This window comes from Oncorhynchus gorbuscha, linkage group LG14 (genome assembly GCF_021184085.1).
Source record: "Oncorhynchus gorbuscha isolate QuinsamMale2020 ecotype Even-year linkage group LG14, OgorEven_v1.0, whole genome shotgun sequence".
NCBI classification, from domain to species: Eukaryota; Metazoa; Chordata; class Actinopteri; order Salmoniformes; family Salmonidae; genus Oncorhynchus; species Oncorhynchus gorbuscha.
The window spans coordinates 22,489,791-22,515,023 of NC_060186.1; the positions used below are offsets into that span (position 1 = coordinate 22,489,791).

Consider the following 25,233-nt stretch of genomic DNA (forward strand, 5'->3'; position numbering starts at 1 on the left):
TTTCAAATCGACAGGATGGTGCTTTTAATATGTAGACATTGCAACAGTAATGTTAGAGTAAAATATCAGATAATATGGGACAACCAACATATAACAAAACAAAAATAGAAATCACAAATATTATTTTCAATACAGCATTCACACAAGACTACACCAGGATTGCAAAATTCCATTAATCACAAAATCCTGTTTGGAGGATTCTGGATTCCCTGCGTATTCCTTCCTTGATTCCCGGAATCTTTCAATCTGGGTTTCTGGAAAAGTTACCTGAAATGTAACACTATTCTACACACAAACAAACATTTGCTAAAACCTGACATAACACGTCATACAACAAACAAGCAGTGTGGAAGATTCTGGTAGAAAATGGGAATTAGACAAAAATAATAATAACACTATTTCTCCCTACTCTGTCCTCTCGCAGTATAATTCAGTCGTTATATAGGCGTGAGAAGACAGTTTGGCCACATCCCTTGCAAATATGAAGATTTACTGCAAATATTCAGCCAATATTTAACTTCTGTCATAACAAATGATGATTTCTGAGGTAAGAACCAACCAAGACGGTATCAAAATAGTTAAATCAAGCTCTACGGAAATGTTCCCCATAATTCAATATCAGAGACAAATGCCTTCTTGTTCTTTAAAGCAAAGAAAAATATATGTGTAACAAATATTTGTACTTTTACACAAATAAAAAAAGGAGCCACAAAGAGAGAGGTTGGACTCCGCGAGTCCAAAATGGCGCCCTATTCCCTATACGGTGGACTAGTTTTTACTGGTCAAAAAAAGTGCACTATAAAGGGAATAGGGTGCCATCTCAGACATACAGACTGTGTCCTGCAGTTCTGCAGACAGTGTTTTAGCAACATGATTAGTTGGCTTCTAGATGGCGACTTGCCCCACGTGTGGGCAGTGTCTTCTAAAGACCCGGGGACAAATGTGTTTAAAAAAGGACAAACAACTTAAAAAAGGTAGAGTATGTGTTCCCCTGATCAGCACATTCATTTGCATAAAGGAATACAACGTTCCTTTACGAGGAAGAAACTGTCAGCACGCACACACAAACATCCACACTCAGGAACATTAAACGTATACCTCTCAGTTCTAGAACCACACAACGTTCTGGAACTTTCCTGAACACAGTATCTCCTTTCCTGTGATCAGTTTATAGCGACACTTGGTCAGATAAACACTAACGTAACCGCAGTTTAAATGATTTCTATCCCACGATATCATTCCACCCACCACTAAAAGACAATGCTAAATAGATGATTAATTACTTTAAACAGCTCTGTACACACAACACAGGGTACAGTCAGTGTGTTTGTTTACATCTCTTTCGCTCTCATTTATCTCACTCAACTTCCTTTATCACTTACTGGTTTCACTCACTCCCCTCTCCCTTTCCCCATTCTCCTCTCTCCCTTTCCCCATTCACTCACTCCTCTCTCCCTTTCCCCATTCACTCACTACTTTCTCTATCCCTTGGCCTTCACTCAGGTGTGGGTTTGGACGTGTTTGTGTGTGTGTGTGTGTGTGTGTGTGTGTGTGGGGGGGGGGTCTACTCTCCTCTCCAGTGGAGGACAGTGCTTCTGGGAGGGTGGGTGGAGGTTGAGGGAAGGGGTCATTGGCAATATGCCGCCTCCGGTGGGGTGATGGAGGTCAGAGGTTCAGGCGTCAGCGGCCCCTCAGTGGAGGAGCTCCTTGAGGTCACTGTCCGTTATCTTGGCATTGTCTCTGACGTCATCGAATGTGTACGTCTTGACAATTTTCCCGTTCTGAAACACTGTGTGTAACAGGTCCTGGAGAGGGAGGGGAGGGAGGGAGGGAAAATAACAAGTAAATGTCAGTGAAGAGTCTCATTAAATAACCTCAAAGGGTCACATTTGACAAACCTCAATAACTAAAACAACATTTACTTACAAAAGGCTATTGGAATGCATTGACGTGGGAGTAAGATATGATATGTGGACTCAACTCACCACGCCGTACTCCTCCAGGTCTCCCTTGCCCTCCTCCAGAGTGACAAAGTCCCCGCTCGCTGTCCGGTGCAGAGACAGACGACCTTTCTTTGACCTTTTGTTAGGGTCCGCCACCGGGTCCTTGAACACATTCACCTGGCACCAAAATGTAAATCAGTTACACTTCTCCTTCCAGTGAAGGTAGGATGTGTGTCTGTTAAGAGTCCTGCACGGGACAGTTTTTTGGAGATGCTCCCGCTCTCGCCAGCCACGTCAATTCCGAGCCCCACCTGGCATCAGGGTAGATTTTTCTCCGCAACCACGACCCACCCGCCAAATAATAATTTATTCTATTGTTGGCTCCAGAGTAATATAGGCTATTCCCCTTTCCCGTTGACTCCAGAGTAATATAGGCTATTCCCCTTTCCCGTTGACTCCAGAGTACTATAGGCTATTCCCCTTTCCCGTTGACTCCAGAGTACTATAGGCTATTCCCCTTTCCCGTTGACTCCAGAGTACTATAGGCTATTCCCCTTTCCCGTTGACTCCAGAGTACTATAGGCTATTCCCTTTCCCGTTGACTCCAGAGTACTATAGGCTATTCCCCTTTCCCGTTGACTCCAGAGAACTACTATTCCCCTGTCCCGTTGACTCCAGAGGCTATTCCCCTTTCCCGTTGACTCCAGAGTACTATAGGCTATTCCCCTTTCCCGTTGACTCCAGAGTACTATAGGCTATTCCCCTTTCCCGTTGACTCCAGAGTACTATAGGCTATTCCCCTTTCCCGTAGACTCCAGAGTACTATAGGCTATTCCCCTGTCCCGTTGACTCCAGAGTACTATAGGCTATTCCCCTGTCCCGTTGACTCCAGAGTACTATAGGCTATTCCCCTTTCCCGTTGACTCCAGAGAACTATAGGCTATTCCCCTTTCCCGTTGACTCCAGAGTACTATAGGCTATTCCCCTTTCCCGTTGACTCCAGAGTACTATAGGCTATTCCCCTGTCCCGTATCAATTGATTTGTCTGCATGTCTATTCAACATTTGGATAAAAGGAAAGCATGGCATGAATTAAGAACCTTATCTTCTTATCTCACTGTGAAAATAAGAGTCTTCTAATTGAAAGCCTAAAGCTGACATACATTGAATATCGCTCGATAATCAAATTGTTTAATTGAACCTTACATAAACAACTCCCAGAATCAAATAGGCTATAGGCTGCGAAATTAGCATTCATTTATTTAGTAGGGTATACTCAAACTCTTACCAGCCCGCACAGGTTTAAAATATATATGACCTGCAATATGGTCTCAATGAACAAAAGCCTGAATTAAATGTAACAATTAACTGATAATTAACCGAATTATAGGAAACAAATACCTGCAGGATGTGTATTTATCGACCCGATTGTTTTCATCCAACAAATTAAGTTTGCTAAAGAGCATTGGCACTTGAATCGGAACCAGTGCTTTGGTCAGATGACCTGAAAATAGAGCTGGTTCACCACGCACACCAGTGGTGGGTTCGGTGGCGTAATGAGAACGCGCGAGCAGAAAAGAACCCCATTGTAAAATATGGTGGTGGATTTCTAATGTTACAGGGATATTTTGCTTCCACTTGTCCTGGGGCCCTTGGTTACCGGCATCATGAATTACCAGGTTATTTGAAGATTCTGTATGGAGGAACGGTCTAAGATCCCTCCCAATGTGTTCTCAGCGCCGTTATTCTGGCAAGGTGAGGTACTGAAAACAGGGTGCCAATCATTTTGACCCCTACCTTGAGAAAATGAAAGCGCTACTTGTTAAACAAATCTCTTTCTTCTCTGAGCAATTACATAAGCATAAAATAATGCCTAAATGTTTTTTAGCATACAATTTAGCTCAGTATTTGAATGATTGATTTTATACAGTCATTTCTGCTCATTTTTATCAAAAAAAAAGTGTCAATCATTTAAGACCCCACTGTAATATAGTATGCATGCGTATGTGATGGTGTGTGCAAGCGTGTCATGCTCTGCTCACCCCCAGGCCGTTGGTGACCACGTAGCTGCATTTGAAGGAGCAGTTGAGCAGATCCCTGGTCAGTTTCTGCAGCAGAGCCCCTCCAGAGCCAAAGGCAATGTTCTCAATGCTCCACCGATGCTGCTTCATCCCCTCCACGATCTACACACACAGATTTGATTTATTTGATTTTGATTTCACCTTTATTTAACCAGGTAGGCCAGTTGAGAACAAGTTCTCATTTACAATTGCGACCTGGCCAAGATAAAGCTAAGCAGTTCGACAGATACAACGACACAGATGGAGTAAAACAAACATACAGTCAATAACACAGTATAAACAAGTCTATTTACAATGTGAGCAAATGAGGTGAGATAAGGGAGGTAAAGGCAAAAAAAAGGCCATGGTGGCAAAGTAAATACAATATAGCAAGTAAAACACTGGAATGGTAGATTTGCAGTGGAAGAATGTGCAAAGTAGAGATAGAAATAATGGGGTGCAAAGGAGCAAAATAAATAAATAAAAATAAATACAGTAGGGAAAGAGGTAGTTGTTTGGGCTAAATTATAGGTGGGCTATGTACAGGAGCAGTAATCTGTGAGCTGCTCTGACAGTTGGTGCTTAAAGCTAGTGAGGGAGATAAGTGTTTCCAGTTTCAGAGATTTTTGTAGTCCGTTCCAGTCATTGGCAGCAGAGAACTGGAAGGAGAGGCGGCCAAAGAAAGAATTGGTTTTGGGGGTGACCAGAGAGATATACCTGCTGGAGCGTGTGCTACAGGTGGGTGATGGTGATGCTATGTAGACCAGCGAGCTGAGATAAGGGGGGACTTTACCTAACAGGGTCTTGTAGATGACATAGAGCCAGTGGGTTTGGCGACGAGTATGAAGAGAGGGCCAGCCAACGAGAGCGTACAGGTCGCAATGGTGGGTAGTATATGGGGCTTTGGTGACAAAACAGATTGCATAGACTGCATCCAATTTGTTGAGTAGGGTATTGGAGGCTATTTTGTAAATGACATCGCTGAAGTCGAGGATTGGTAGGATGGTCAGTTTTACAAGGGTATGTTTGGCAGCATGAGTGAAGGATGCTTTGTTGCGAAATAGGAAGCCAATTCTAGATGTAACTTTGGATTGGAGATGTTTGATGTGGGTCTGGAAGGAGAGTTTACAGTCTAACCAGACACCTAGGTATTTGTAGTTGTCCACGTATTCTAAGTCAGAGCCAGAGTAGTGATGTTGGACAGGCGGGCAGGTGTCTGTTTAACTGATACATGTCTGTTAAAACTGACTCTCACTCTCTGTGTGTGTGTGTGTGTGTGTGTGTGTGTGTGTGTGTGTGTGTGTGTGTGTGTGTGTGTGTGTGTGTGTGTGTGTGTGTGTGTGTGTACCTCTTGCAGTGTGTTGATGTCCACTCCGTCCCCCTGTATAACTCTGATATAGGGCGGCAGAACTTTGTAGCCTTTGGAGTTCTCCGTAGGGATAAACTTCTTCCCCAGGATCTCCAGCACCTGAGTGGAGGAACCACAACGTTTAAAAAATAAAAACAAGAATGCTAAAATCTGTATGGGAGGAACATACAGGACCGACTGAGAGGGCTTCCATAGGGCTCAATCTCAAACTACAGAAGCCCGGTCATAGCTCAAAATACCACCCAAATCATGCACCCTCCGTAAGCGCAGTTGGTAGCGCAAGGGACTTGCAACGCTAGGATAGTGGGTTGGATTCCTGGGACCACCTGTACATAAAATGTATGTGTGCATGACAATAAAAGCATCTGCTAAACGGCATATTATTATTACTACACTTATATCAAATGGCAGATTAACATGGACGTTGAATTTGTGGGCATCTTTCTCAGCGGACCTGATTGGGACCTACCTTCAGTACGTTATCCACGTGGATCCCTAAGTCGGGCAGACCATGTGGGGTTTATGGGGGTAGATTTAGGGTTTAGTTAGGCCTGGTGTTACCTTCAGTACGTTATCCACGTGGATCCCTAAGTCGGGCAGACCATGTGGGGTTTATGGGGGTAGATTTAGGGTTTAGTTAGGCCTGGTGTTACCTTCAGTACGGTATCCAGGGGGATCCCTAAGTCGGGCAGACCATGTGGGGTTTATGGGGGTAGATTTAGGGTTTAGTTAGGCCTGGTGTTACCTTCAGTACGGTATCCAGGGGGTTCCCTGAGTCGGGGCAGACCATGTGGGGTTTATGGGGGTAGATTTAGGGTTTAGTTAGGCCTGGTGTTACCTTCAGTACGGTATCCAGGGGGTTCCCTGAGTCGGGGCAGACCATGTGGGGTTTATGGGGGTAGATTTAGGGTTTAGTTAGGCCTGGTGTTACCTTCAGTACAGTATCCAGGGGGTTCCCTGAGTCGGGGCAGACCATGTGGGGTTTATGGGGGTAGATTTAGGGTTTAGTTAGGCCTGGTGTTACCTTCAGTACGGTATCCAGGGGGTTCCCTGAGTCAGGGCGGACCATGTGGGGTTTATGGGGGTAGATTTAGGGTTTAGTTAGGCCTGGTGTTACCTTCAGTACGGTATCCAGGGGTTCCCTGAGTCGGGGCAGACCATGTGGGGTTTATGGGGGTAGATTTAGGGTTTAGTTAGGCCTGGTGTTACCTTCAGTACAGTATCCAGGGGTTCCCTGAGTCGGGGCAGACCATGTGGGGTTTATGGGGGTAGATTTAGGGTTTAGTTAGGCCTGGTGTTACCTTCAGTACAGTATCCAGGGGGTTCCCTGAGTCGGGGCAGACCATGTGGGGTTTATGGGGGTAGATTTAGGGTTTAGTTCGGCCTGGTGTTACCTTCAGTACGGTATCCAGGGGGTTCCCTGAGTCGGGGCAGACCATGTGGGGTTTATGGGGGTAGATTTAGGGTTTAGTTCGGCCTGGTGTTACCTTCAGTACGGTATCCAGGGGGTTCCCTGAGTCGGGGCAGACCATGTGGGGTTTATGGGGGTAGATTTAGGGTTTAGTTCGGCCTGGTGTTACCTTCAGTACAGTATCCAGGGGGTTCCCTGAGTCGGGGCAGACCATGTGGGGTTTATGGGGGTAGATTTAGGGTTTAGTTAGGCCTGGTGTTACCTTCAGTACGGTATCCAGGGGGTTCCCTGAGTCGGGACGGACCACCAGTGGGGCGTCAGCGCTGCGTGACTCAATGAGGCTCCTCAGGTCTTCGCCCCAGATCTTCTCACAGGCGTTGTAGATGTCATAGCTGTCACTGACGATCGACACGGGCACGTTGGGGAACTGCCTCACGATGTGCTCAAAGGCATCTCGCTCGTGGTCCTTCCCCCACGCCGTGATGGTGCTGGAGAGAAGGAGGGAGAATACAAAGTTATCAGATCTACTAAAGACAACAACAACAACAACTAAACGTATCCCTCTCCCTGTGAACTCATCCACGTAGAGCTGCACTACCACCACTAGAGGGCATCCTTATCAACGCTTTGCAGAGACTGGACTTCCAGAAGCTCATGTCCACAACAGTGCACTGTAGCTGGCTAGCGGTGTCCTTTTAGTTTCTTTCGGAATCCATCTGTGCATTTCCCTTGTCTCGGTTACAATTTGAGCTTTATTTTCATGCTATCAAATCAAGCCTACCCGTATTAGCAAAGAAGTGAGGCGGTGTATCTCTAAACGCATTGATACCACCTCGGAGAACCCAGAGAGTGGTGGTCGGAGGGGGGCAAGAGTACTGTGTGTATCATATGGAGAGGAGCGAGACTGTGTTGTGATTCCGTGAACACAGTGACCAGGCCAGGGACTCTGGAGCCAAACTCCTAGAAACCAACGGGGAAAATGAACAGTGCAGTGGAGCAGTGGTACAGCCAACTCAGCTAGAGACGTACTGTAATATCCTGTGTGTGTGTGTGTGTGTGTGTGTGTGTGTGTGTGTGTGTGTGTGTGTGTGTGTGTGTGTGTGTGTGTGTGTGTGTGTGTGTGTGTGTGAATGCAATTGATATTTGGATATCAAAGCCACCGCCTCCTGCTTGCTTTCTGGGGCTAAGAAGCCCTATACAAGTGTAATTTGATTGATTCGGGACCAAGTAAGAGATGTTGGTGTGTTAACTGTGTGGTCACTGTGTGTCTTGACTGTATTACCTGTGCTCTGCGGCGGGCACAGAGAAGCCAGGCACGGGGTCTTTGGTGCCGTAGTACTTCTTAATCACGCCGATGCCAGCCACCGTGTCTGTGCCCTTAAAGTTCACCAGGTGGGCGGAGGCTCCGATACCTGCCGTCTGAAATGGGGAAGAGAGACGGTGAGTCAAATGTCACACACACACACAACACACACACACACACACAGTATTTAAACCCCTCGACTTTTCCCACCTTTTGTTACGTTACAGCCCTGTTCTAAAATGGATTTGAAAAAAATATATATACGAATATACACACAATAACAAATCAAAAACAGGTTTAGACATTTTTGCAAATGTATTTAAAAAACAAAACTGAAATATTACATTTACATAAGTATTCAGACCCTTTACTCAGTACTTTGTTGAAGCACCGTTGCCAGAGATAACATCTTCGAGTCTTCTTGGGCATGACTCTACAAGCTTGGCACACCTGTATTTGGGGAGTTTCTCCCATTCTTCTCTGTAGATCCTCTCAATCTCTGTCAGGTTGGATGGGGAGTGTCGCTGCACAGCTATTTTCAGGTCAGTTCTTCGATCGGGTTCAAGTCCGGGCTCTGGCTGGCCCCTCTACCATAAAGGCCTGATTGGTGGAGTGCTGCAGAGATGGTTGTCCTTCTGGAAGGTGCTCCCATCTCCACAGACTAACTCCGGAGATCTGTCAGAGTGACCATCGAGTTCTTGGTCACCTCCCTGTCCAAGGCCCTTCTCCCCTGATTACTCAGTTTGGCCGGGCAGCCAGCTCTAGGAAGAGTCTTGGTTGTTCCAAACTTCTTCCATTTAAGAATGATGGAGGACACGGTGTTCTTGGGGATCTTCAATGCTGCAGAAATATTTTGGTACCCTTCCCCAGATCTGTGCCTTGATACAATCCTGTCTCGAAGCTCTATGGACAATTCCTTCGACCTCATGGCTTGGTTTTTGCTCTGACATGCACTGTCAACATGGGACCTTATATAGACAGGTGTGTACCTTTCCAAATCATGTCAAGTCAAATTAAGTTACCACAGGTGGACACCAATCAAGTTGTAGAAACATCTCAAGGATGATCAAGAGAAACAGGATGCACCTGAGCTCAATTTCAAGTCTCATAGCAAAGGGTCTGAATACTTATGTAAATAAGGTATCCGTTTTTTTGTATTTTTATAATCGCTTTGTCATTATGGGGTATTGTGTGTAGATTGACGAGGGACATTTTTTATTGAATCGATTTTAGAATAAAGCGGTATGTATCGTAACAAAACATGGGGAAAGTCGAGGGGTCTGAATACTTTACGAATGCACCATATATAACACCCCGCCCCCACACACACACCCTGTTCCTCTACCTCTTGTGAGGAGACTCCCCTGTAGCCGAAGTCGTGCAGCTTGTACTCCAGCTTGTCCAGGTTGCCAGAGGTCTCCAGCAGGTACTTGGCCAGAATCTTCTTCTGCTCCCTGGAGTTGGTCGCCACGGTGATGGGGTACCAGACCTGAACAAGGATGGTCTGGAGGGGAGGAGGAAGAGGGGACAAGAGGAGGGGGTTAGTAGATGGCCATTCTAGAATGGGCCCAAGTCTGGAGCTATCGAAGCACAGCTTTCAGTGCTTTCGAGGAGTCTCCTCATTCCTGTCTCCCTGCATCCATCTTCCCTACCTCTCTCATCCCTCCCTCTCATCCATTTCTGATCCCGTTCATTACACTCTCTCCATCTTCCTTGAACCGTAGTGTTCCTGTCCATGTCCCTGCCCTGGACCGCGAAAAATTCCTCTGACCCCACCACAGCCCCATCAACACCCTCCAGTCACCCCCATCACAGTGTAGTGAGCTGGAACATGAACCCAAAACCAACCCTCTTGACAGACCCTTTATCCTGCGATGTGGAAGGGGAAGTAGGCTGTTTGGGAGGCTCAGGGGACAGACCCATATTCCCTGGGAAAGGGACATGGAGAGGGCAAACACTGGGTTCGATGGGGGGGGGGATTCCCCGCACGGCAAGCCCAGGACAGAGTTACTTAGCCGTGGCCCACTGGCAGCTAGAGATGCCTGGGTCGTTGTCTCAGTCCAGTCATCGTTGAACAGACGAGTCAATATTATCACGCCATGTCCGAGTGTGTGTTTTGTCATATTTCTCCCTCTAGGAGCTGTGTAGTGTGTATGTCCGTGAGAGTGTGTACGCGCGTGTGTGTGGAGGGTCGTCTGTACGGTCTACAGGGTCAGAAACACCTTGTTAACCACTAGAAGGTGATCACTACCTCTATACATGCAGGGTTACCTGACCTCTCACATGCTACCACAAGATGTTGCCAGCCACAGCTCCAAAAACTACAACACAATATGTGAAAATGATCAGAATAATCTAGAAACACATGAATCATCTTTAAGGAACTGAGGCCATACAGGCCTACTATATGACTGGTTGCATTCCGACGCATGCATTGATGCTGATGTGGCCGTGATCTACAGCAGTAATGCCAGCTGGAGACTGAGGGGGGCGCCATTGAGCACCGTAGTGTGGATGGGGCTAACAGAGCCACATCCTCAGAGACAAACCATAATATACTGTATAATACAGTGGTCTCCAACATTTTCGGAGTCAAAAAGCAAGCAGAGATCTACTGCTCAGAAGAAAATAAAACATGACTTCAAAAAATGTAAGTCAATGCAACATTAACTTGCAAGGCACAGCTGAGCATAAATGGAAATAATTGGCTTTTTAAATGTTTTAAACATTTTATTTCATTGGAGATACCTGCATCTGAGGGAGCAACCCGCTGACCAGAGATAAGCCTGCTGGCGAAACTCTAGTCGCTAGGTATTATTCATGCACAAATTCATGCTGTTCCTATGAGCAGAGTAAGTGAAATATTCCTCGATATTAAAATTAGAGGTCGACCGATTAATTAGGGCCGATTTAACGTTTTCATAACAATCGGAAATCGGTATTTTTGGACACCGATGCGGCCGATTTTAAAATATATATATATTTTTTACACCTTTATTTAATCTTTATTTAACTAGGCAAGTCAGTTAATAAGAACACATTCTTAGTTTCAATGACGGCCTAGGAACCGTGGGTTAACTGCCTCGTTCAGGGGCAGAACGACAGATTTTTACCTTGTCAGCTCGGGGGATTCAATCTTGCAACCTTACAGTTAACTAGTCCAACGCTCTAACCACCTGCCTCTCGTTGCACTCCACGAGGAGCCTCCCTGTTATGCGAATGCAGTAAGCCAAGGTAAGTTGCTAGCTAGCATTAAACTTATCTTTTAAAAAACAATCAATCATAATCACTAGTTAAATACTCATGGTTGATGATATTACTAGTTTATCTAGCGTCTCCTGCGTTGCATATAATCGATGCGGTGCGTATTCGCGAAAAAGGACTGTCGTTGCTCCAATGTGTACCTAACCATAAACATCAATGCCTTTCTTAAAATCAATACACAGAAGTATATATTTTTAAACCGGCATATTTAGCTAAAAAGAAATCCAGGTTAGCAGGCAATATTAACCAGGTGAAACTTCTCTTGCATTCATTGCACGCAGAGTCAGGGTATATGCAACAGTTTGGGCCACCTAATTTGACATAATTTTGCGTTATTATGACATACTATTGAAGGTTCTGCAATGTAACAGGAATATTTAGACTTATGGAAGCCACCCGTTAGATAAAATACGGAACGGTTCCGTATTTCACTGAAAGAATAAACGTCTTGTTCCCGAGATGATAGTTTCCGGATTCGACCATATTAATGACCTACGGCTCGTATTTCTGTGTGTTATTATGTTATAACTAAGTCTATGATTTGATATAGCAGTCTGACTGAGCGGTGGTAGGCAGCAGCAGGCTCGTAAGCATTCATTCAAACAGCACTTTCATGCGTTTTGCCAGCAGCTCGTCGCTGTGCTTCAAGCATTGAGCGGTTTATGACTTCAAGCCTATCAACTCCCGAGATGAGGCTGGTGTAACCGATGTGAAATGGCTAGCTAGTTAGCGGGGTGCGCGCTAATAACGCTTCAAACTTCAATCGCTCTGAGACTTGGAGTGGCTGTTCCCCTTGCTCTGCATGGGTAACGCTGCTTGGAGGGTAGCTGTTGTCGATGTGTTCCTGGTTCGAGCCCAGGTAGGGGCGAGGAGAGGGACGGAAGCTATACTGTTACACTATAATAAAAGATTGCCAATGAGTGGTGGATAACAACAGGTAGGCTCTGTTCATTGCCGATAGGAAACATGTTTAAAGTGGTCGAGCCGCGCTTCACTATTCCTTCCAGTACACATTTTGCCCAGACATTAATACCTGCCTTATACAAAAAAGAACAGCTTGAGAGCGAATTGTCAGAAATGCGGTGTGTTGCTCTAACTACAGACAGTTGGACATCTAGAGCTACCTTACTATAACGGCTCATTTCATTACCGCAGAGTGGGAGGTAAAAAAAAGCCATGTCCTTAAAACACGTCCCCTTGAGAGGAGTCACACCAGTGTAAACTTGGGGGAAGAGCTAAGGAAAGTTGCTGCAGTGTGGAAGTTGGAGGGATAACATGTAACGATTCCTGTGACACCGCTAGAAATATTGTAAACGCAGTCGCACTAGTTGGGGCCACAGAGAGGATGCTTTGCTCACGTTATTCATCTGCATCTCTAAAAGCAATGTCAGTGAATCCAATCTCTCGCCTCCCAGCAAAGATCAGGAAGGTGGGATCCTTTCATAAAAGCACAACTGCCGCCGCACATGTTTTCAAGACAAAACAGTGAGACGCTGGAGCTGCCAAACCACAAACTAATCCAAGATGTCCCCACGAGATGGAATTCAAGCCATGACATGGTCGAGAGATACCTGGAGCAGAACGTTGCGGTGTACTCTACACTGACTGATCAAGCTGTGAGGAAGAATGTCAAAAGATATTGTGACTTTGTTTGAAGATGACAACAACGTCCTCTCCTCTGCCAGTCTGATCAAAGTGTGCAAACCTCTCAAAACAGAACTCACAGCAGAGATTGTGACCAGTATACAACAGGTATTGTATCTATTTTGTTCATGTGACATTTATTATTTTTATTAGTTAGTGATTTAACAGTTAATTGCAAAGTAATAATTGTCATAATAGTGTCTGATATATATTTCTAACAACAAAACATATTTTTAAAGCTCTTCAGAGATAGTCATTTTCATGTCATTTAATTCCGCAGGGTCAAGCCACAGGAGCCAGCCCCTCTCCAAAGACGGTAGACGACAGGGGTTGTCCTCCACAAAAGAAGTCTGCAACGAGGGAGCTTTTTGGGGAGTTGTTCACGACCCAGGAGCAGGGAACCAAGTCAAAGGTCAAGGTCATAGAGGAGCTGGTGACCTCATACAGGGAAGTGGACTGTATTCCCATGGATGCTGATCCACTTACACTTACAGACCAAAGATTTAATATACCCTCATGTTGCCATGTTAGCAAGGCGCTACCTGGCTGTGCCTGGGACCTCTGTCCCTGGCGAGAGGCTATTCTCCACAGCTACCTGGCTGAGCCTGGGACCTCTGTCCCTAGCGAGAGGCTATTCTCCACAGCTACCTGGCTGAGCCTGGGACCTCTGTACCTAGCGAGAGGCTATTCTCCACAGCTACCTGGCTGAGCCTGGGACCTCTATCCCTGGCGAGAGGCTATTCTCCACAGCTACCTGGCTGTGCCTGGGACCTCTGTCCCTGGCGAGAGGCTATTCTCCACAGCTACCTGGCTGTGCCTGGGACCTCTGTCCCTGGCGAGAGGCTATTCTCCACAGCTACCTGGCTGTGCCTGGGACCTCTATCCCTGGCGAGAGGCTATTCTCCACAGCTACCTGGCTGAGCCTGGGACCTCTGTCCCTAGCGAGAGGCTATTCTCCACAGCTACCTGGCTGAGCCTGGGACCTCTGTCCCTGGCGAGAGGCTATTCTCCACAGCTACCTGGCTGAGCCTGGGACCTCTGTCCCTAGCGAGAGGCTATTCTCCACAGCTACCTGGCTGAGCCTGGGACCTCTGTCCCTGGCGAGAGGCTATTCTCCACAGCTACCTGGCTGAGCCTGGGACCTCTGTCCCTAGCGAGAGGCTATTCTCCACAGCTACCTGGCTGAGCCTGGGACCTCTATCCCTGGCGAGAGGCTATTCTCCACAGCTACCTGGCTGTGCCTGGGACCTCTGTCCCTGGCGAGAGGCTATTCTCCACAGCTACCTGGCTGTGCCTGGGACCTCTGTCCCTGGCGAGAGGCTATTCTCCACAGCTACCTGGCTGTGCCTGGGACCTCTATCCCTGGCGAGAGGCTATTCTCCACAGCTACCTGGCTGAGCCTGGGACCTCTGTCCCTGGCGAGAGGCTATTCTCCACAGCTACCTGGCTGTGCCTGGGACCTCTGTCCCTAGCGAGAGGCTATTCTCCACAGCTACCTGGCTGTGCCTGGGACCTCTATCCCTGGCGAGAGGCTATTCTCCACAGCTACCTGGCTGAGCCTGGGACCTCTGTCCCTGGCGAGAGGCTATTCTCCACAGCTACCTGGCTGAGCCTGGGACCTCTGTCCCTAGCGAGAGGCTATTCTCCACAGCTACCTGGCTGAGCCTGGGACCTCTATCCCTGGCGAGAGGCTATTCTCCACAGCTACCTGGCTGTGCCTGGGACCTCTGTCCCTGGCGAGAGGCTATTCTCCACAGCTACCTGGCTGTGCCTGGGACCTCTGTCCCTGGCGAGAGGCTATTCTCCACAGCTACCTGGCTGTGCCTGGGACCTCTGTCCCTGGCGAGAGGCTATTCTCCACAGCTACCTGGCTGTGCCTGGGACCTCTATCCCTGGCGAGAGGCTATTCTCCACAGCTACCTGGCTGAGCCTGGGACCTCTGTCCCTGGCGAGAGGCTATTCTCCACAGCTACCTGGCTGTGCCTGGGACCTCTGTCCCTAGCGAGAGGCTATTCTCCACAGCTACCTGGCTGTGCCTGGGACCTCTATCCCTGGCGAGAGGCTATTCTCCACAGCTACCTGGCTGAGCCTGGGACCTCTGTCCCTGGCGAGAGGCTATTCTCCACAGCTACCTGGCTGAGCCTGGGACCTCTGTCCCTAGCGAGAGGCTATTCTCCACAGCTACCTGGCTGAGCCTGGGACCTCTGTACCTAGCGAGAGGCTATTCTCCACAGCTACCTGGCTGAGCCTGGGACCTCTATCCCTGGCGAGAGGCTATTCTCCACAGCTACCTGGCTGTGCCTGGGACCTCTGTCCCTGGCGAGAGGCTATTCTCCACAGCTACCTGGCTGTGCCTGGGACCTCTGTCCCTGGCGAGAGGCTATTCTCCACAGCTACCTGGCTGTGCCTGGGACCTCTGTCCCTGGCGAGAGGGCTATTCTCCACAGCTACCTGGCTGAGCCTGGAACCTCTGTCCCTGGCGAGAGGCTATTCTCCACAGCTATCTGGCTGAGCCTGGGACCTCTGTCCCTAGCGAGAGGCTATTCTCCACAGCTACCTGGCTGAGCCTGGGACCTCTGTCCCTGGCGAGAGGCTATTCTCCACAGCTACCTGGCTGAGCCTGGAACCTCTGTCCCTAGCGAGAGGCTATTCTCCACAGCTACCTGGCTGAGCCTGGGACCTCTGTCCCTGGCGAGAGGCTATTCTACACAGCTACCTGGCTGAGCCTGGGACCTCTGTCCCTAGCGAGAGGCTATTCTCCACAGCTACCTGGCTGAGCCTGGGACCTCTGTCCCTAGCGAGAGGCTATTCTCCACAGCTACCTGGCTGAGCCTGGGACCTCTATCCCTGGCGAGAGGCTATTCTCCACAGCTACCTGGCTGTGCCTGGGACCTCTGTCCCTGGCGAGAGGCTATTCTCCACAGCTACCTGGCTGTGCCTGGGACCTCTGTCCCTGGCGAGAGGCTATTCTCCACAGCTACCTGGCTGTGCCTGGGACCTCTATCCCTGGCGAGAGGCTATTCTCCACAGCTACCTGGCTGAGCCTGGGACCTCTGTCCCTGGCGAGAGGCTATTCTCCACAGCTACCTGGCTGTGCCTGGGACCTCTGTCCCTAGCGAGAGGCTATTCTCCACAGCTACCTGGCTGTGACTGGGACCTCTATCCCTGGCGAGAGGCTATTCTCCACAGCTACCTGGCTGTGCCTGGGACCTCTGTCCCTGGCGAGAGGCTATTCTCCACAGCTACCTGGCTGAGCCTGGGACCTCTATCCCTGGCGAGAGGCTATTCTCCACAGCTACCTGGCTGAGCCTGGGACCTCTGTCCCTAGCGAGAGGCTATTCTCCACAGCTACCTGGCTGAGCCTGGGACCTCTGTCCCTGGCGAGAGGCTATTCTCCACAGCTACCTGGCTGAGCCTGGGACCTCTGTCCCTAGCGAGAGGCTATTCTCCACAGCTACCTGGCTGAGCCTGGGACCTCTGTCCCTGGCGAGAGGCTATTCTACACAGCTACCTGGCTGAGCCTGGGACCTCTGTCCCTAGCGAGAGGCTATTCTCCACAGCTACCTGGCTGAGCCTGGGACCTCTGTCCCTGGCGAGAGGCTATTCTCCACAGCTACCTGGCTGAGCCTGGGACCTCTGTCCCTAGCGAGAGGCTATTCTCCACAGCTACCTGGCTGAGCCTGGGACCTCTATCCCTGGCGAGAGGCTATTCTCCACAGCTACCTGGCTGTGCCTGGGACCTCTGTCCCTGGCGAGAGGCTATTCTCCACAGCTACCTGGCTGTGCCTGGGACCTCTGTCCCTGGCGAGAGGCTATTCTCCACAGCTACCTGGCTGTGCCTGGGACCTCTATCCCTGGCGAGAGGCTATTCTCCACAGCTACCTGGCTGAGCCTGGGACCTCTGTCCCTGGCGAGAGGCTATTCTCCACAGCTACCTGGCTGTGCCTGGGACCTCTGTCCCTAGCGAGAGGCTATTCTCCACAGCTACCTGGCTGTGCCTGGGACCTCTATCCCTGGCGAGAGGCTATTCTCCACAGCTACCTGGCTGAGCCTGGGACCTCTGTCCCTGGCGAGAGGCTATTCTCCACAGCTACCTGGCTGAGCCTGGGACCTCTGTCCCTAGCGAGAGGCTATTCTCCACAGCTACCTGGCTGAGCCTGGGACTTCTGTCCCTGGCGAGAGGCTATTCTCCACAGCTACCTGGCTGAGCCTGGGACCTCTGTCCCTAGCAAGAGGCTTTTCTCCACAGCTACCTGGCTGAGCCTGGGACCTCTGTCCCTGGCGAGAGGCTATTCTCCACAGCGGCTGACATTGTCACAGCAAGCTGATCTGTGCTCACTGCAGATAATGTGGATAGACTAATCTTCTTAAAGAAAAACTTGAAAATCTGATATATATATATTTTCAAGTAACCAGTCTCAAGTGGTCCTATTTCGTTTAAGACGCTGCTGTGTGACTTAATGTTGATATATGCTGCTGGACTATGCACTCTGTTGAAGTTCTGTTTTAAATGACTTTTATTTCATGTTCTCAGGCACTGCTGTTACTCCGATGTCTCTTTGTTTCCACGTTCTCCTGGGAACTCAAGCTACCCATGTTTACTATTATAATAAACGGAAAATATAAATGCAAAATGACCTATTTCTCTGCCATTTCTTTTGCCGATGTATCGAAACCGTACCAAACCGTGACACCACTGTAACGTATCGTACCGAACTGTGAGCTTTGTGAACCAGTTTCACCCCGAGGGAATAGGGTGCCATTTGTGATGCAACACCCCTGGAAACCATCCTAGTCAGAGAAGCTAGCTAGTAACACTCCCGGCTGGACAGACAGAGGCAGGATACGTGAGGAGATTGTTTACAGATAGAGGGACTGATGGCTCTCATCATAAGTGAATTAAAAAGTGTAGAGTCACCGTGGCAGTGTTGTGTGGTGTGCTCTACGGGCAGGGCCTTGGGTCAGTGAGGAGCGAAGTTAAATGAATATGATCATTTATTTTAGATCAGGCAGTCTCCGAAAGCCCCACTGACTCGAAGGAGTCATTTGGAACAGACCGGAAAGGACCCAATCCAGTCACATTGAGGGAGAGACCTAACCTACCTCTAACCTGACTGATTCTGCATTCAATAATGCCATGTAAATCAACTCCATTTCAAAATGGCTGCTGCTCCCATCCACTCACACTCACCTCCACCCAGTTGGTGAGCCAGTAGCATTCTGGGTCGGTGCTCTCCACGGTGAAGAGGACGTTACCCCGTGGGATCACACTTCCCTCCGGCACCGCCTTGATCTCTATGGGTAAGTGGCCGTCATACTTCTGCAACACACACACACACACACACACACACACACACACACACACACACACACACACACACACACACACACACACACACACACACACACACACACACACACACACACACACACACACACACACACACACACACACACACACACACACACACACGTTACAGCAGCCATTGCAGTTAACACGCAACATTTACCCTAAAGCCCACGGTCTGATCCATTTCCTTTATCAGATTAGTACAAATAAAAGTATGGAGAAAAAAATGCAATAGGGCACTAATCAAATTAAAGTGACCCTGATCAGCACGAGTAACCCAGTGAGCAAAATTGATTGAAAGATGTCTTTTCCACCAAAAATACATATTTTCAACAGTACTCATAGGGAAGCATGATGTAGGCCTAATTGGGTAATAGTTCTACCACTAGGTAGTGATGTCAGAGTTCAGAGAAACATCTAATGTGATCTCTATGGCCTCTCCCGCAGTCCTTTACTATTCTCGTGGAGAAGGGTAAATAATGGATTGTGTCATTTTGAAGCCACTTTTATTGTAAATAAGAATAGAATATGTTTCTAAACACTTCTACATTAATGTGGATGCTACCATGATTACAATACATTATTTACCATTCATTTCTATTGGGCACAAAATCATCTGAAACACAACCAAAACAAACAGCACATGCATCCAACAAGGTTGCAGAATTGCAAGCTTGATGTAATCATTGTGTGTTAGGTACATGGGACCAAATACTCAACTGTTGACTACTTTAATACACATAAGTGAATTTGTCCCAATACTTTTGGTCCCCTAAAATGGACAAAAAGTGCTGAAATGTACTCCAAAGTGATGGAGTACAGAGGCAAAACTGTCCCAATACTTTTGGAGATCACTGTAGTAAAACAAACTTGTATGTGTACCTCCAGTATGTAGTTCCAGCCCTTCTCGTTGAAGACATCATCCTGGAAGTGTTCCCTGTACACCTCCTTCGCTTCCTGGATCTTCTCTGGAGTCACCACCTTCCCTGGAGGGGGAGGGAGGAAAGAGAGAGAGAGAAAGGAGAGCGAGCGAGCGAGATAGAGAAAGGAGAGCGAGCGAGCGAGATAGAGAAAGGAGAGCGAGCGAGCGAGATAGAGAAAGGAGAGCGAGCGAGCGAGATAGAGAAAGGAGAGCGAGCGAGCGAGATAGAGAAAGGAGAGCGAGCGAGCGAGATAGAGAAAGGAGAGCGAGCGAGCGAGATAGAGAAAGGAGAGCGAGCGAGCGAGATAGAGAAAGGAGAGCGAGCGAGCGAGATAGAGAAAGGAGAGCGAGCGAGCGAGATAGAGAAAGGAGAGCGAGCGAGCGAGAGAGAAAGGAGAGCGAGCGAGATAGAGAAAGGAGAGCGAGAGAAAAAGGAGAGAGAAAGGAGAGAGAGAGAGAGAGAGAGAGAGAAAGGAGAGAAAGGAGAGCGAGAAAGGAGAGAAAGGAGAGCGAGAGAGAGAGAAGAGCGAGAGAAAAAGGAGAGCGAGAAAAAGGAGAGCGAGAAAAAGGAGAGCGAGAAGAGAAGAGAGAAAGGAGAGAGAGAGAGAGAAAGGAGAGAGAGAGAGAGAAAAAGGAGAGAGAGAGAGAGAAAGAAGAGAGAGAGAGAGAGAAAAAGGAGAGAGAGAGAGAGAAAAAGGAGAGAGAGAGAGAGAAAAAGGAGAGAGAGAGAGAAAAAGGAGAGAGAGAGAGAAAAAGGAGAGAGAAAAAGGAGAGAGAGAGAGAAAGGAGAGAGAGAGAAAGGAGAGAGAGAGAGAGAGAGAGAGAGAGAGAAAAAGGAGGAGAGAGAGAGAGAGAGAAAGGAGAGAGAGAGAGAAGAGAGAGAGAAAGAAGAGAGAGAGAGAAAGAAGAGAGAGAGAGAAAGGAGAGAGAGAGAGAAAGAGAGAGAGAAAGGAGAGAGAGAAAGGAGAGAGAGAGCAGTTAAATCGTTGAAGCATCAGTGAACAAGTGGAGTGTATAGGATAGAGAGATGTGATAGTTTGTGATTGCAAAAGAGTGAGAGAAGGGGGAATAGAGAGAGAGAGAAGTGGGAGGAGAGAGAGAAGCATGGAATTCCAACAAACTCTAGTCCCTCCGTGTGCTATTAAATTAGTAGCGTCTCTCTCCCTCTTACAGAGCGGCTTTGTCCTGCTGCAGAACATGCTACAGGCTAGGGACACACACAATGTATACAGCTACACCTACACAGCACACCTACACACAACCACAACTTAACAGTTACACACACCAAAGTGTGCTTGATACGACCCCGTTGCAATAAAGTAACAAGGCTGGTATTTTTAAAAAGGTTATTTGAAGACAAAATAAAAACAAAAGTTGAGAAAATGTTATTCTAAGACTACTTATTGCGGGTCGAACTCTGTGTCATTGTAGTGAATATATGCTAGTAGCCCCTAGCACAGCTGCCCTTTGTGTTGCTGGGGTTCAAAGAGAAGACGCTCCTTTGTCTCCAGTCCACACTAGTCCTGAAACTCTCTACAGCACCTCTCTCTGCCTCGCCCGTAAAATCACGTTTGAGTTCCATTCTCTGATGCTGTGCGGAAGAATAAACACAGATCTAGGATCAGCTTAACCTTCTACAAATCCTAACCTTAGGGCAGGCACCATTAGGGTACGGAGTGAGAAACTGAGCTTAGATCAGTGTCTAGGCTGAGGCCGCCCAAGGTGGGACATCCGGTAAAGGGCCCTAAGCGCCCTTTACAATAACTGATGGCCAGAGGAGGAGCTATCGTCTAGGCCCTGTTCAAATACACTGAAAATTTAAAAAAAGAAGGTGTCCTCTTTCCTTACTTCCTACCGTGGAGTAATCCCTGACCGGACATTACTGGGTAGTGAAATACTAACCACTGACGGCAGGTCAATCACAAGGAAGGATTCCTTTTAAAAGTATTGGAACGTGATCCTGGGGAGAATCTCAATTGCATTTCCTTGATTCCTCTCTCGACACGTCTCCTTCTCAAAACCCATTGTATAAAAGTCCTCAGAAGTTGAGTGTTTGGTCCCATATTCCTAACACACAATGTTTACGTCAAGCTTTGTGACTCGACAACCTTCTTGGATTCATTTGCTGTTTGTTTTGGTTGCGTTTCAGATGATTTTGTGCCCCAATAGAAATGTATGGTATATAATGTATTGTGTCATTTTTGGAGCCACTTTGATTGCAAATGACACAATACAGTATTTGCCAATAACTTCTATTGGGCACAAAATGACTTGAAACACAACCAAAACAAACAGCAAACGCATCCAAGAAGTCTGCAGGAGTCACACGCTTGAAATAGTCACTGCGTGCTATGAATACGGGACCAAATAAAATAAAACTGTTAACTACACGAGTGAATTTGTCCCAATTCTTTCGGTCCCCAAAATGGGGGGACTATGTACAAAAAAGTGCTGTAATTTCATTGTATCATTTCAAATCGAAAGTACTGGAGTACAGAACCAAAACACTATCCCAATACTTTTAGAGCTCATTGTATCCTTATGGGGACCAAACAACTGGTTCTCATTTAAAATCCTTCAGGTAAGATCTTCACAGCAAGAGAACTGATCAACCATAACTTCCAAGTGAGGCAGAAAGAAAGGATTGCTTGTCAAAGTACTGAGACGTGATCCTGGGGAGGGACCTCTGAACTTCTCATTCAATGGGTTTTGCGAAGGAGGCGTGGAGAGTGGACTGCCGAGGAATCGAGGAAATGCAACTGAGATTCTCCCCTGCTCAGTCAAGATGCTACAGAGCCTCAGCTGCCGCCAGTCCATGGTGTAGAATTCATCTGAGCACCTATTAGATGATATGCTAGGCTTGATCACATGACAGGAATTCTCCTGCTGGCAGAGACAGGAAGGATCACTCTCTTCACTTCAACTCTGCAGACTAGTAGCAAGGCCGAATGGTAAAGAGCGTTAACTCAAAGAAGAGCTATTTATATAGGCTCTGGTGTCTTATTTTGCATTACATCAATGCAATCCTTACCTTTTAAGTATTTGTTGGTGATGTACTGCAGGCCGTAGAAGACCGTCGTCTCATACTTGACTTTTCTGTTCTTGGTCGGGTCAGGCCTCTTCTCGCGGCACTCGAAGTAGGAGTACACTTTACTGGTGTTGGGAGGGTACTGCTTGTAGTGTGTCACCTAGAGCAAAGATGGAGGAGACAACATGGATAAAACACATCAGGCTATAAAATGACAGTTAAAGAGATTGAATGGTACTCTGGTGACACCTCACTCGCTCTAGTTGCACCTGGGACACCCAGGTATGTGTAGAGAAGTGGAACAGAAGGGAGAGAGGATGGGCACATTGGGGACAGTTATAAAAAAAAAGAGAGAGGGACAGAGAGAGACGGGCTGCGGAGCAGATGGAACAGTAAATAACGCAAACACAGGGGAATGAGCAAATCTGCTGACGATGCTTTTATTGATTAGCCACGACTACTATGCACATAGAATTACACTGGCCTCTACAGCGGCATATCTGGCTGGCACAGTCCCGTGTCCTCGTCTCTGGGCACGCCCACATCAATCTCTCTCTCACTTTCCGGGAATTCAGTCAGCTGTAAAACGGTGGTACTTCTGACCCTCTCCCCATCCTACCTCTGGGCTGCACTGGCCTTGCGTATACAATGACATAGCCTACACAACAGGTCACTCGGCCTAGGTTATTAACCAATGTTGTCCCATCCATCACTAGCCCCCCACAAGACCTCTTGAACTAACCAGTAACCTAACCATTGAACCAAAGGTCAGTTTTGCATATCCCCCGATGGGTTGGCTGATCCTAGAACTGTGCCTACATCAATCAGTGCTGGCCTGGGAATCAGTCCACTAGGACCTCCGCTTTGACAGAGAGACGAGCCCCCTGCGTGTGATGAGCCCTGAGTGTCACTGGCTGCTGGATGGATGGAGCCAACCAGCTCAGTCTGAATGCACACATTCGGAATTTAGGGACACAACAGGAGAGAGAAAGACTAAATCCAATATTTTCATGAAGCACAATTGACCAAGATTAAAGCGAATGTTTGGAGCCGTTTGACTCCATTCTGTTCTGTTCACAAACCTCTCTTTTTGGTGGTGTTGTATTTTACCAGACCAGGGGTTGTGAAACAAAGAAACATAAGCTTTGCATGGCAAAGACGGAACACTGAGAATCCAATATTTCTCCATGGTTTTAGGATAGTGGTTAGGGACTTTAGGGCCTACTTTATGACCCTTTATTACCCTCTATCATGTTATGGTGTATCAGTCACAGTAGCGTGTCCCCTGCCTTTAGTTTCCCACCCTCACTCTCTCTATCCTCACACGCCCTCTAGTTCCAGATGCTGACAAGTCACTGTATGGCATTGAGCCCAACAGACAGATGTTTTTGTGCCACTCTACACACACACACACACACACACACACACACACACACACACACACACACACACACACACACACACACACACACACACACACACACACACACACTGATGCTGGCTCGTCAAATATAATAGGATTAATGTGCTTTGTGCAGCCTTTATTATTGTCCATCTGGTAAAGAGGAAACAACATATCAGTTCCACTGTGTTTATATAATGGTTTTGTGCCACAATGGTATAAAAATAAGACTATGCAGTATTGTGACCTGTGAGTGAGAGATTCAGTTGCTATGACAGCTTGGATGACAGGACATGGACAAGGGGCCACAAGGAAATAAATGCATTTCTCGTAGTATTGTAATCGACAAAAGCAGTCAGTCATAACTATAACATTTCTGCCTGCAAGGTCTATAAATTGTACCCATCAGCAGACTTTTTTTTCAAATAAAATAACATGTAAAACCCAGTCAAAAACAGACCGAATCATACAGCTCTCGTTTGATGTGCGCTGAATGCACTCATTCCACCTCCAACAATATCGACGGTCAAAAAAGGTTTGCAAAAAGACCTGGAGCGTATCCAATGGCTTACCAAAGTTTCGCTTTTGTTTCAGGAACTACCATAGTTTTTTTTCTCCCAAAATAAGCAAATGGATAGTAACACCAGTAGACGCTGGTCTGTTAGCTACGTCTCTTACAGAAGCTAGCCTTCCCTCGGCTTGGTAGCTAAATCACCCGCTCAATTCATTGCTTTCTTGCGCTAGCTACCGCCTTTCAAATGAGCTGCTATAGCGTTCCCATTCACAACACATAGTTAAGACTATATATCCACTGCTCATTCGTTAGCTGCCTGCCTAGCAAGCGTAGCTAGCTGCGCAAAAAAAAGGTGAGCTCTGCGTAGATTCGCCAGTGGCCACTCCGTCAGTCATCCGAGATGAAAATAGGCAAGAGGATCCTTTCAGACTGCGGTAACTTACGACCTTTTCTACCTGCCCCTCTCTCCTCCCCATTTGGCCTAGCGATCTGACACAGAAAGCGACCAAGGCAAGCGTGATGGCCTTGGAGGATGCAACCACCTTGGCTGATAGAATTCAATTCACACTGAACCTACTACTATAACATACCGGCGTCGCCCACTCACCTTATAAGAATCAGTAGCTAACAATATGTTGAAATGAGGGTCTCTGTGCTCCATCTTCCCCTTGGTTTCAGTCGGTCGCGGGTGTCAGTATTCTTGCTCCGTGTTGGGGACTCACAACCAAGCTCTGTCGCTGGGGAAGGGACGCTGAAGAGACCGGGGGAGGCGGGACTCGCGTCACACAAGCGGAGGGGTAGACGATAACGTCGTGTAGGGGGGCAAGAACACAAAGCAGGCTTATCATTTGCCCAAATTCTCAATCGTAAGGACTGTTCTAGGATCAGCGGCCCAAACCAACACTTGAACGACAATACATTGAGCGAAAATGATGGGAATTAGCAAATACTGTAACTAAAAATAAAATGTTACAATGATAATACCATCATAATGAAGATGTAAATTATTGTATATAAAAATGTA

The 25,233-nt window shown here is 47.6% G+C and overlaps 1 protein-coding gene across 1 annotated transcript; it reads right to left on the reverse strand.

Moving 5' to 3' along the window:
• Window positions 1-25,078, reverse strand: LOC123994644 (nicotinamide phosphoribosyltransferase). The gene is made up of 11 exons (XM_046297490.1): window positions 24,817-25,078; window positions 22,297-22,453; window positions 19,226-19,329; window positions 18,185-18,313; window positions 9,431-9,589; window positions 8,065-8,201; window positions 7,045-7,270; window positions 5,351-5,470; window positions 3,985-4,125; window positions 1,986-2,120; window positions 1-1,805 (listed from the first exon to the last, which is right to left on the reverse strand). The coding sequence occupies exons 1-11, from the start codon at window positions 24,868-24,870 to the stop codon at window positions 1,692-1,694; spliced, it is 1,476 nt and encodes a 491-aa protein (XP_046153446.1). The 5' UTR covers window positions 24,871-25,078; the 3' UTR covers window positions 1-1,691.
• Window positions 25,079-25,233: the final 155 nt, after the last annotated feature.